Source organism: Malaclemys terrapin, chromosome 9, assembly GCF_027887155.1.
Source record: "Malaclemys terrapin pileata isolate rMalTer1 chromosome 9, rMalTer1.hap1, whole genome shotgun sequence".
NCBI classification, from domain to species: Eukaryota; Metazoa; Chordata; order Testudines; family Emydidae; genus Malaclemys; species Malaclemys terrapin.
In genome coordinates, this window is record NC_071513.1 from 74,086,734 (window position 1) to 74,098,997 (window position 12,264).

Here is a 12,264-nt window from a genome sequence, read left to right on the forward strand (position 1 = left end):
GAATGTAGTCCAGTATGTCTGGCAGCGATGAGCTTGCTGATGCAAAGCTCACACCAGCAGGCAAATCTTGTGCATTTTTGTAAGTAAGTGCAGTGTGTAGACTGTTTTCTGCTCTTTTTACTTGCTACCAACAGGCCATTTCCATGCCCGTGAACCATTGACCAGCCATACTTTGAGGTGAAGGATTCTGAGACGGGGGTGAAGAATCTTCCCACTCTCCTGGAAGAGGAGATGGAGAGCGGTGGAGAATGATCAGTGAGAATACAGTCAGCTGCATCAGGTAAGGAAACCATGTTTGTCTGGGCCATGTCGGATCAGAATAACTCTGGCCCTGTCCTTTTTTATTTTGAGTAGAACTTTGAATATCAGAGGAATTGGGGGGAAATGCATAGAGAAGACCCAGTAACCACTGGAAGTCAAAGGCAACCCCAAGGAGCAGTGACACAGCCCTGCTCTGGGGCAAAAGTAGGTGCATTTCCTATTTATCACCAAAAGGTCTGAGGAGTGCTCCATTGTCAGAATATGTGGTGAAGTATGGTGGAATTTATTGCTCACTCATGGTCTCGAGACAAGTGTCCGCTGAGTACGTCTATGATCACGTTCTGAACCCCTGGATGGTAAGTTGCCGTGATGACAAACTGATTGCATATACTCCAATTCCAAAGTTTATAGCCTTGGCACAGAGGAAAGGTGTTCTTGCTTCCCCTTGCTGGTTTATATAAAACACGTATGGCATGTTGTCCATCATGATCTTTGTGTTTGCCTCTGATTAGTGGCAGAAATTGGAAACAGGCGTATCTGACTGCTCTGAGTTCCAGGAGGTTGATGTGAAGAGTGGTTTCTCGAGGCCTCCACCTGCCCTGAGCTATGTGGGTGTCTAGATGAGCTCCCCATCCCAATAGGGAAGCATATATCGTTATGACAACCATTGTGGGAGGGCGGATGAAGGGGACACCAGCACACATCTTCCACCAATTGAGAGATTCCTTTACAGAAGTGGGTATGGAAAGCAGCATGTTTAAACTTCCTGGTGAATAAACTGTACTGAGTCACCCTTGAAGGCACTGCATGCGCAGTCGTACATGATCTATAATAAAAGTGCCAGTTGCCATATAGCCAAAGACAGTTCCTGACCGGGGTTGGAGGGCTGAATTGAATCGTATTGACTAGACTGGATAGGGACATAAACCTGTGCATTGGGAGGAAGGCGCTCGCTACTAGTGAGCTGAGATAAGTCCCTATAAATTCCAGCTTTTGCACAGGACTCAAGGTGGACTTCTGAATATTCGGTTGAAAGCCCAGCTTAAGGAAGAGCTCCAAGGCCTCATATGTTGCCTGCAAAGTCACTTCCAACAAGTGTCCTTTCAGACACCAATCATCTAGGAAAGGGAACACTAGAATTCCATTCCTGTCATGGTACATAGCTACTATCGACATGACCTTGAAAAGACTGTCGGGGGCAGATGATAGGCCAAAAGGGAGCACCCTGTATTGAAAATGGTCCTGGACTATAAAGTTTGTAACATGCGTGGATCGCAATGTGGAAATACATGTCTTGAAGGGTCGAGGACCTAGAACCAACCCCCCCAGTCCCAGAGATGGGATTATCATTACAAGCGTCACCATTTTGAATTTTTGTGCATTCACAAAGGGGTTGAGTAATCTTAAATCTAGGATGGGTCTCCAACTGCTGCTCTTTTTTGAAATCAGAAAATACCTAAAATAAAACCCTTTCCATCTGTGCTGTGTGGAAACTGGTTCTATAGCATCCAGATGTGGAAGGGAATCTATTTCCTGTCATAGCAGATTCTCCTGGGAGGGGTCCATGAAGAGAGATGGAGAAGGGGATTGGTGAGTGGAAGAGAATTGAAGTGGATGCAGTATGCTGTGGAAATGATCTCCAAAACCCACTTGTCCATAGCAATGGACTTCCAAGCCTACTGGAAGTGGTAAAGGCAGATGCCGAAGGGAGGAAGGCAGGGGAAACATTGAAGCTGGTAAAAAAGGGGATGGCAGCTCAGGACCTCCACCATCCTATCAAAATTGATGCTTTGATGTGGCAGGTTGTGAAACTGAAGGCTGGGAGGAGGGTGGTTTCCTCCTCTGGAACTGCTGCCTCTTGGGATGAGGTTCATACAGCCTCTATGAGCTCTGGAATTGGGTGGGATGGGATCTCTGCGCTGTCTGGAACCTACTGAATGCTCTCTTCTGGGCTGGTTTGTAGATTCCCAGAGATTGTAAAATAGCCCTGGAATCTTTTAATGTATGCAGAGATTCATCTGTGTTGTCAGCAAACAACTTAGTGCCATCAAAAGGGAGGTCTTCTATCCTACTCTGGACCTCCTTTGGGAATCTTGAGAGCTAAAGCTCTCCTTACACCTACTGCTGTAGAAATCTAATGAGTGGCAGTATCAGCAGCATCAAAAGAAGCCAGAGAGATGTCCTGGCGAGGAGTTGGCCTTCTGCAATAATTGCCTGGAACTGCTCTCTGTGTTGTCGGCAGATGTTCACTAAAGGAGTTCAGCTTGATATAATTTGTACTTCGTCATTAAGGCCTGACGTAGTTGGAGATTCTAAACTGTAAAGTAATTAAAGAATAAGATTTTCTACCAAGGAGGTTGAGATGCTTATGATTTTTATAAAAAGTCATAGATTTAGCATGGTGCAGCTTTCCATGTTTATTAACCCCCTCAACCTCCAAGGAGTTAGGAGATGGGTGAGAAAATAAAAATTCTGACTCCTTAAAAAGATGATCATATTTTTTGTCTGCCCTCCTGCACGTGGGAGGAATTCAGGCCAGAGTATGCCAGATGACCTTTTCAGGATCCAGGAGTGCCTTGTTGACTGACAGGGCAATGTGGGCGAAGGAATCTGTATGGAGAATATTGAGCAGCTTATCATGCAGTTCTTTAATCTCCACAAGGGGGATCTGTAAAGAATCTTCAACCTTCTTGATGAGATCCTAAAACTGCTTAAAATTATCAGCTAGGGACGGTGTATGTGGCATGACAATTTCATCTGGGGATGAAGAGATGTTTGCAATTAGAGAAACCTGATCAGCCCTGGCCTCCTGCTCCTCAAAGGTCTCTTCCTGAGGCTCTGGTCTCCTGGAAAGGGAGGATGAGAAGGGTTGTCTATCTCTATGAACAGCAGACTTTGAAGCCCCAGAGAATTGATTGCATAAGCCACCCAATATGTCCAAGGGGAAGGTGCATATGGCATGGGTGGTGGAATCCATGAGTGCTTGCCCCAGCAGAATGGTGGCTGTGGATGTCTGTCACAAATGAGTTCAGGTTCCTCAGGAACAGAACCTTCATAGGGGTGGAGTGGAGACCCTTGCATAGATATTTGGAAGGCTGAGGGAAAATCTTCGTCAGAATCCTCCTCCTCTAAGTTATTCGGTAATGGTGGGACAGCAGAAGGAGCTTGAGGTACCACCATCAGTATTGTATGGGTGTTTGGAGATAGAGAAGATTACTCACCTTGTGCAGTAACTGAGGTTCTTCGAGATGGTTGACCCTGTGTGTGCTCTACTTTTGGTGTCTTGGCGCCCTGGGCTTCTAATCAGAGATTTGTAGTAACAGTGCCCCTGTTGGCCGAGCCAAGACACCTAAAGTGGAGCACCCACAGGGACATTCCTCGAAGAACTGGAGGCTCTTGGTACTGGAGAAGTGCAAAGTACCACCATATGTACCAGACAGGTGAGTCCAGAGATCTGTCAGTACCATGTTCTGGGCATGAGCTAAAGTAACAGTAGCCAAAGGAGTTGATGGTACCCCGAGTTTCAAACACTCCGGGGGGGAATCCGGACAAATCTCAAGCTGTCTTTTTCAGTACCACTTTAGAGCTCTTCTTGATGCCATGGTCTCCTGTGGGTACCGATTGTCTCTCAGAGCCCGATATTTTAGGGTCTATATGCTTAACAGAGCTCTCGGTAGCTGAGGAACCAGCAGCCTTGTGGGTACCATGTTGGAGACCAATGGGAGCTGATGACAGACTTCTTTGAGGTATACTCCCTACCTGGAGAACTCAGGGTACTGTCTTTGGAAGACTTGAGAGGAATCTTGATCTTCCCCTTAGATGCCCTTGGGGGAGTGTGGCTCAGAGACAGAAGAGGCAGCTGACTTACTCAGAGACTGGTATATAGGGGGGTGCTCCTGGCCTGCATCAGAGGCTGGACGCAAGCTCTCCATTTTAAGGAGCTGAAATTTTATTTCCCTGTTCTTTCTGTCTCTAGATTTTAATGCCAGAGAGAAGCTGCACTTTTGGGAAATATATGTTTCCCCAAGACAAGGGATGCAGTGGGAATATCCATGGTCAAAAAACCAACTAATACAACTATTACTAAGTACTAACTACTATAATAAAGTAACTACAAAAGCTAAGAGAACACAGTTGGGGCAAAACTCAACTTGGACAACTAGCTAAGGCTCCATCTCAAGCTGGGGAGGCTCAGAAGGAACTGAGGATAATCAGCCATGCAGTGCTATATAGCAACAGCATGGGGCACAAGACTAAGTAACATGCATGTGAGGGCTAAACAGACACTGCTATGAGAAATCTCCAACTGAAGGTGCAGGGGGCGCAAGGACACCTAGAGTGGACCACCCGTAGGGACACTACTCGAAGAAGAAAACACCTTATTTATATATGCAAAGCAGCAAAAAACAGACACAAAACCTACTTTTATCTCTTTTGCAGTCATCTTTAAAAAACAGGTCAAAAACCATAAAACATTTTTAAATGACAAAACTTACCTGCGCTAGGTGTATGAATATGGTTCCCAGTGTTAACATCCCAAAAGATACCTGTTCCCATGGTAAGTTTAACATCTCCTGGATGAAAGCAGCATTCTCCAAACATGGCTGCCTGCTGGTCAGCTACCTACAGTGCAAACACACATACAAATTACTAACAGCAGATAATTTTTGAAGCACAAGATTTCCCTCATCTCCCAATACATATATTTCACACTTTAGAATAACCATATTCATACTTTAGAATGCACATTTCCCTTTCTGAAACAAATAATAGAATACAAAAATTTTTATCCATGGCCTTTTTGTTTTTGATTTTCAAGGTTCTTCTTCTGTTTATGTTAATCATAATGAACCAGATTCTAACATCTTTGCTCACACTGTTGATTTCAGTAGTACTACTCGCAGAATAAGGTAATACTCAGACAATGGCTGGTACACATCGCTGGGTAAGTGTATACTTAAATAGAATATTGCTTATCATCTATATCTGTTAGGAACTGGTATAAAGAATAAGCTAGTTCTAAACTGTTTCTGAGAAGCTAATGGGTAAGGCCCTATCAAATTCATGGTCCATTTTGGTCAATTTCACAGGCACAGGGTTTAAGAAATAGTAAATTACATTATTTCAGCTATTTAAATCTGAAATTTCACAGTGTTGTAATTGTAGGGGTCCCCCAAAAAGGAGTTGGGGAGAGGGGCAGAATCGCAAGGTTATTGTGTGTGGGGGGGGGAGGGTTGCAGTACTGCTACCCTTACTTCTGTGCTGCTGCTGGTGGCGGCACTGCCTTCAGAGCTGGGCAGCTGGAGAGCACAGAAGTAAGGGTGGAATGGTGTGGTATTGCCACTCTTACTTCTGCGCTGCTGCTGCTGGGATACTGCTTTCAGAGCTGGGTGCCCAGCCAACAGCTGCTGCTCACCAGCCACCCAGCTCTGAAGGCAGCATAGACTTAAGGATGGCAATAAAGCAACCACCCTAAATAACCTTGCAACCCGACTGTATTTTCCTGTCGGGCCATGAACCCCCAATTTGAGAAACCCTAGTCTCCCCTGTGAAATCTGTATAGTATAGGATAAAAGCACACAAAAGACCATATTTCACAGGGGGAGACCAGATTTCATGGTCCATAATACATTTTTCATGGCCGTGAATTTGGTAGGGCCCTACTAACGGGCAAGGCTCCTTGTTCTACACAGCATATCTAAATAATTATCCTTTATCCTACATAAATTATAAACAACAACTTATCCTCTTCCAAGCAATCTCCCCCTGCTGGGAAAATTAGACCCACAACATGAGGATTGCTAGGTTTGGTTACAAAGCTTTTTGAATATACATTTTTAATACAGTGGAGAAATCTCTGAATTCCAGGCTAGTCTAGGCAACTTGCAATTATTTTATGCCACAGCAACCACTCTAGTTTTTGAAATACCGCTTCCTGTCTCCATTTTTTTCTATGGCCTGGTCTACACTACGGGGTTAGGTCAAATTTAGCTGCGTTAGGTCAATTTATAAAGGACTGTGTCCATACAACCAACCCCGTTCCGTCGACCTAAAGGGCTCTTACAACTGACTTCTGTACTCCTCCCCGGCAAGGGGAGTAGCGCTAAAATCAACCTTGCTGGGTCTAATTTGGGGTAGTGCGGACGCAAATCAATGATATTTGCCTCCGGGAGCTATCCCAGAGTGCTCCATTGTGACCGCTCTGGTCAGCACTTGGAATTCCGATGCACTAGCCAAGTACACAGAAAAAGCCCTGGGAACTTTTGAATTTCATTTCCTGTTTGGTCAGCGTGGTGAGCTCAGCAGCACAGTCGGCCATACAGTCCCAGAATTGCAAACGAGCTCCACCATGGACCGAAAGGGAGACACTGGATCTGATTGCTGTATGAGGAGAAGAATCTGTGCAGGCAGAACTCCGATCCAAAAGAAGAAATGCAAATATATTTGCCAAAATCTCAGAGAGCATGTTGGACAGAAGTTACACCAGGGACACACAGCAGTGCCGCGTGAAAGTTAAGGAGCTCAGGCAAGCCTACCAAAATACAAAGGAGGCAAACAGTCGCTCCGGGTCAGAGCCCCACACATGTCGCTTCTATGAACTAGCTGCATGCCATTCTAGGGGGGGACCGTACCACTATCCCACAACTGTCCATGGACACCTGCAAGGGGGGAATCTCACGGAACATGGAGGAAGAGAAGAATGCGCAGCAGGCAAGCGGTGAATCCATTCTCCCCGGCAGCCAGGAACTTTTCATCACCCTGGAGCCAATACCCTCCCAAGGCAGGATCCCCGACCCTGAATCCGGAGAGGGCTCTTCTGGTGAGTGCACATTTGTAACTACAGTACAGGGTTTAAAAGCAATAGTGTTCATGGTCACCTGGTTGAAATAGGGGAATTTTTGTAAGGGAACAGTAAAAGGACCCCATTCATGCTGGGCTGCTTGCACTTGGCTAAAAGGGATCATCCCTGTACAAGGGTTAACCGGGGCTTGACCCTCTCCGGGGTGACGGGGAGCCACATTGGCTCACTACATACAGTTATTGTTCGGGGAATTAGTCTGTCCGCAGGGGTCTTCCTTGGCAGCCCTTGCGGTAACTGAAATAAACAAGGTAAGCCCAGGCCAGGGTCAGGGTGGGAACAATGAGTCACAGGCTCAGACCCTCAGGCAGGGCTGAGCAACAACAGTACAAATAGTGTCAAGCCCAGGCCCTAGATCAGGGCAATGCAAAGTCAGAGCTCAGGCCCTCAGGCAGGGCTGAGCAACAACAGCATAAACAGTAGGGAGCCCAGGCCCTGGGTCAGGGCGGGGAACAATAGCTCAGGGCTCAGGCCCGCAGTCAGGGCTGAGCAACAACAGTACAAATTAATAGTAAGCCCAGGCCCTAGGTCAGGGCGGGGCAACAATGCTGAGTTAGGAGCTCAGGCCTTCAAGCAGGGCTGAGCAGTAGCAGTACAAACAATAGCAATAGGCCCAAGCCTCCTCAGGCCTGGGAGAGGGGGAGACTGCCACCCACCAGTTGGGTGGCAGGGGGGACGCAGGCCCTCCTGTTGGTGTCACTAGACATAGCTACCAGGTAACTCGGGAGGGTGGAAGGCCATAAGTGCCGATGAAACCCCCCTGCTCTGGGTCTAAGTGAGCCAAAGTAATTCCATCTTGTGAACTTTAACCAGCCTCAATGCTAACAGCCTAAAAGCAGAATATGTAACAGTCAGCTTTTTTAGCAGACAGCTGCAGTTTCGCTCAAGCTAGCCAAAGCAGTAGTGATAAGGAAGGGGGAGAGAGGGAGGGGGAAGTCTACTGCGTTTAGGCCCGCAAGGCCAAAGATAAACATGCGGACGGGAACTTTGCTAACACGCCACAATGTAGTGCCTACTGTAACTGCTGTAGGGAAGGGAAGGGTGGAGGGGAAACAGAACAAAAGGCTCACACAAACAGCTTGGAATATAAAATGGGAAACTTGCTTGTATTTGTTGCGCTTCTGATTTGAGACTTGCTGGTCTCCTGAGTGCCTTTTCGAGATCTCAAATAAACTTGGTTTGCTTTTCCACCCTGGTGCGTCTATTGGTGCGACGCACACCGGGCAACGAACCCCCTGTTGCCCCCTCGGGCCTCTGGGCCGGCAACAATTTTGGTGCCCAACATAGGGCTCGAGGCTGAAATTTAGCCTTGCCCAGATCCCTTCTGGAGGCCGACGGATTAAGACAATGACCGACGCCCAGCGCGCACTGGTGACTTCATCGGGGGCCTCGGCGGAGACGTGGTGTGATCGACCCCGGAGGGCACAACAGTGCAATGCACACGGACAGTGGAGAAGCAGTTGCGGGCGACGGTGAGGAACCGGTCCCTTGGATAAGGTCGGAACAGTCCAGTGGTGTGGACTTTTACCTGTTTTGACCTGGGGACGCACAGTGTCTCCCTAGAGTATGGGGCAGGGACAGAGTACAGCCAGTGGGGCACAGTGTACACCCTTAGAATGCATTCTAGGAAATTGGGACCTGTTTGGGTCAGATTCGATGTTTAGGAGTAAACTAAAAAGGTTCTGTACAGTTGACTGGCCTCAATATCAGCTAGAGTGCCAGGAAAGGTGGCCACCGGAAGGATCACTTAATTACAACACAATCCTTCAGTTACTTTTGTTTTGTCAGCGAACAGGTAAATGGAATGAACATCTCTATGCATATACATTTATGATGTTAAGAAATAGGACTGATATTTTGCACAAGTACCATTTAACTCCGACAAACTCAGTAGTAACTGCTGCTAATCCCCAGAACCCTCCCACAGTTGTAATGGCAGAATCGGTGTCCCCTTTGGCTCCAACACCCCCACAGGCTCCAGACAGTGCCCCCTCGGTGGGATTGTATCCGTTGATTACTGAGAATGTGGTAGCCCGTCCGGGAACGCAGGATCGCGCAGCCCAGATTGTGCCAGTGTACTCCTATGTTCCTTTTAACCCAGTACACCTAGCTGTCTTTATGGTAGAAGCAGGGGAATTCTCAACGCATCCAAATCGGTTTATTTCAATCTTTGAAGGGTGTTTAGCTAGCCATAAACCTGACTGGGATGATTGCAATATACTTATGAGAACCTTGTTGTCTGAGGTGAAGCGGAATCAGGTTATAGCTAAGGCTAAGGAGGAAGCACAGAGAAGGCATAATGAGGATAGAGAAGGCAAGCCCCTGCCTGAGGTTGCTATCCCCATAGCGGACCCCCGGTGGAATCCGAATGAGGAGGGGGATTTGAGAATGCTTAACTCCTATAAGGAGCTGCTTATGTATGGCCTCCAGCACTCGGCTGTCCGACATAACAATCGGGCAAAGCCTTATGAGCTAATCCAGGAATCAAAAGAGAGACTGGTGGCTTTCCTACAGCGCATTCGGGACACCATCTGGCAGAGTACTTGCGCAGACCCAGACGATCAGGCAACTGAGGCAATTATAAAGGGTATCTTTACCAGCCGTGCGGCCCCTGATATTAAAAGGAAACTGCAGAAAAAGGAGGATTTAAAGGGAATGTCTATGGCTCAGATTTTGGAGACTGCAAATAGGGCTTATACCCTTAGAGAGAGAGAGAAGGAAAAAAGGCAAGTAAAAATGATGGTAGCAGCGGTGCAGGCCAGCGGCAGAGGAAGGTCACAAAAAGGTGGAAGGGGCCGGGGAATGAGAGGCCGTGGATGTGGGCGCCTCGGTTCCCAGGAAAGGCACCTGGGTCGCAACCAGTGTGACATATGCCGAAAGGAGGGACATTGGAAAAATGAGTGCCCCAAAAGGGACGGTACCCCTATGATGGCAGCGGAGGATCAAGAATAGGGGTGTCAGGGGAGACAGACCATCCTGCTCCCGGAACCCCAAGTAAAAATGAGGATGGGAAATTCAGAAATAGACTTTTTAGTTGACTCTGGAGCGGCACAGACCACTGTAAATCAACCCCTTCAGTTGCCAGTGGCAGACTCCCTCACAGTGGTGGGTGCCACAAGGAAAGGAACTAAGTGCCCAGTGTATGCCCCAGCGGAATGTGCTTTGGGAAACAAAACTGTATCTCACAAGCTGGTTTACCTCCCCAATTGTCCAACACCCCTACTAGGACAGGACCTTCTTTGTCGCTTTGGCGCCACCCTGCATTTCGCTCAAGATGAGATAACCCTTACCTTACCTCCCGAGAATTCTTGGATAATGACCCTTGCAGTTGAACCCTCAGCCATGCAAGCCCCAGAGTGGAGCCAGTGGGAGGACCAGGTGTATCCCCTTGTCTGGGCATCAGGGGTCCCAGGGAAGGCAACCCATCAAACTCCTGTTCATATTCAGCTTCTCCCAGGAAAAAGCCCAGTGCGAATCAAACAGTATCCGATTAAGAGGGAAGCCAGAGGGGGACTGCAAGAGACTATAGATCGGTTCCTAGAGTACAGTATGCTACGAGAATGCCAGTCAGCTTGGAACACCCCCATTCTGCCCATGCAAAAGCCCAATGGCACGTATCGTCTGGTACAGGACTTAAGGGCAGTCAATGAGCGGGTTAAGACTCTGCACCCCCTTGTTCCAAACCTGTATACACTGCTGGCCTCTATAGGGGGGCAGTATACCCATTTCTCGGTCCTAGATTTAAAAGACTCTTTTTTCACGATTCCAGTCGACACCCAATCTCAGGAGATATTCTCCTTCGAGTGGGAGGACAAACAGAGGGCTAAAAAGCAGCTTTGCTGGACAGTATTGGCCCAGGGATTTAAAAATTCCCCCACTCTGTTCGGCCAGGCTCTGGCCAGAGACTTGGAGGAGTGGAATAATTCGGACAGAGTCTTCCTCCTGCAATATGTAGATGACTTGCTAATTGCTGCTGTGGGTCTAATCCCTTGTCTCAAAGCCACTGTGAGCCTCCTCAACTTTGTTGGACTCCGAGGATACCGGGTAGCTTGGAGCAAGGCTCAAATTGCTCTCTCAGAAGTACAGTATTTAGGTTTTCACATAAGGCAGAGAGAGCGGCAGCTCTCAAACGAAAGGAAGGAGGCTATCTGCCAAGTTCCTATCCCAAGCAACCGTAAACGGCTCAGGGCATTTCTGGGCATGGCAGGCTTTTGCAGACTATTGATCCCAGAGTATGGACTGTGGGCTAAACCTCTGTATGAATGTGTTAAGGGAGCAGATCATGACCCCTTTCACTGGTCCCCAGAAGTGGACAGGGCATTTAAAATCTTGAAAAGGAAGTTGATGGAAGCCCCAGCCCTGTGTCTGCCGGATCTCTCTAAGCCGTTCCAACTGTATGTGCATGAAAGGAAAGGGGTAGCCCTGGGAGTGCTTACTCAGTTATTAGGCACTTGGAAACGTCCCATGGCATATTTCTCTAAACAACTGGATCAAGTTGCCTAGGGATGGCCGGCATGCTTGCGGGCAGTCGCAGCCACTACCCTAGTGCTTGGGGAAGCTGAAAAACTGACACTGGGAGGAACTGTACAAGTGTATATTCCCCATATGGTCCAAGCCCTGCTGGACATTAAGGGTGGTCTCTGGCTCACCCAGGCTCGGGTTGCTCAGTACCAGGCGAAACTGTTAGAGAACCCTGAAGTTACCCTGCAAACCTGTCCCCCCCTTAATCCAGCTACCCTGCTACCAGAAACAGAAAAGCAGGAACATGACTGTCTGGAAATCATAGATGCCCAATACTCCAGCTGCCCAGATTTAAAAGATCAACCACTCCCAAATGCTGACTTGGAATGGTATACCGATGGCAGTAGTGCTGTTGTAGATGGGCAAAGGAGGGCGGGTTATGCTGTTGTGACTCTCCATGATACCGTGGAAGCTGAGAGTTTACCTGCTGGGACATCTGTCCAGCTTGCTGAACTAGTGTCCCTGACTCATGCACTCGAGCTGGCAAAAGACAAATGGGTTAATATCTTTACTGACTCAAAGTATGCTTTTGGGGTATTGCATGCTCACTCTGGTCTGTGGAAGCAAAGAGGAATGCTGACAGCCCAAGTCTCCCCGGTTAAGCATGGGTCTCAAATTCTCCG

General features: G+C 47.8%; 1 protein-coding gene across 1 annotated transcript in view; it reads right to left on the reverse strand.

Annotated features, from left to right (window-relative positions):
- GK5 (glycerol kinase 5) overlaps positions 1-12,264 on the reverse strand; it is a 100,119-nt gene that overhangs the window by 37,758 nt on the left and 50,097 nt on the right. The window contains exon 10 of the mRNA XM_054040271.1: positions 4,758-4,884. Within this exon, the coding sequence (XP_053896246.1) occupies positions 4,758-4,884 (127 nt within the window). The remainder of the gene's footprint in view (positions 1-4,757; positions 4,885-12,264) is intronic.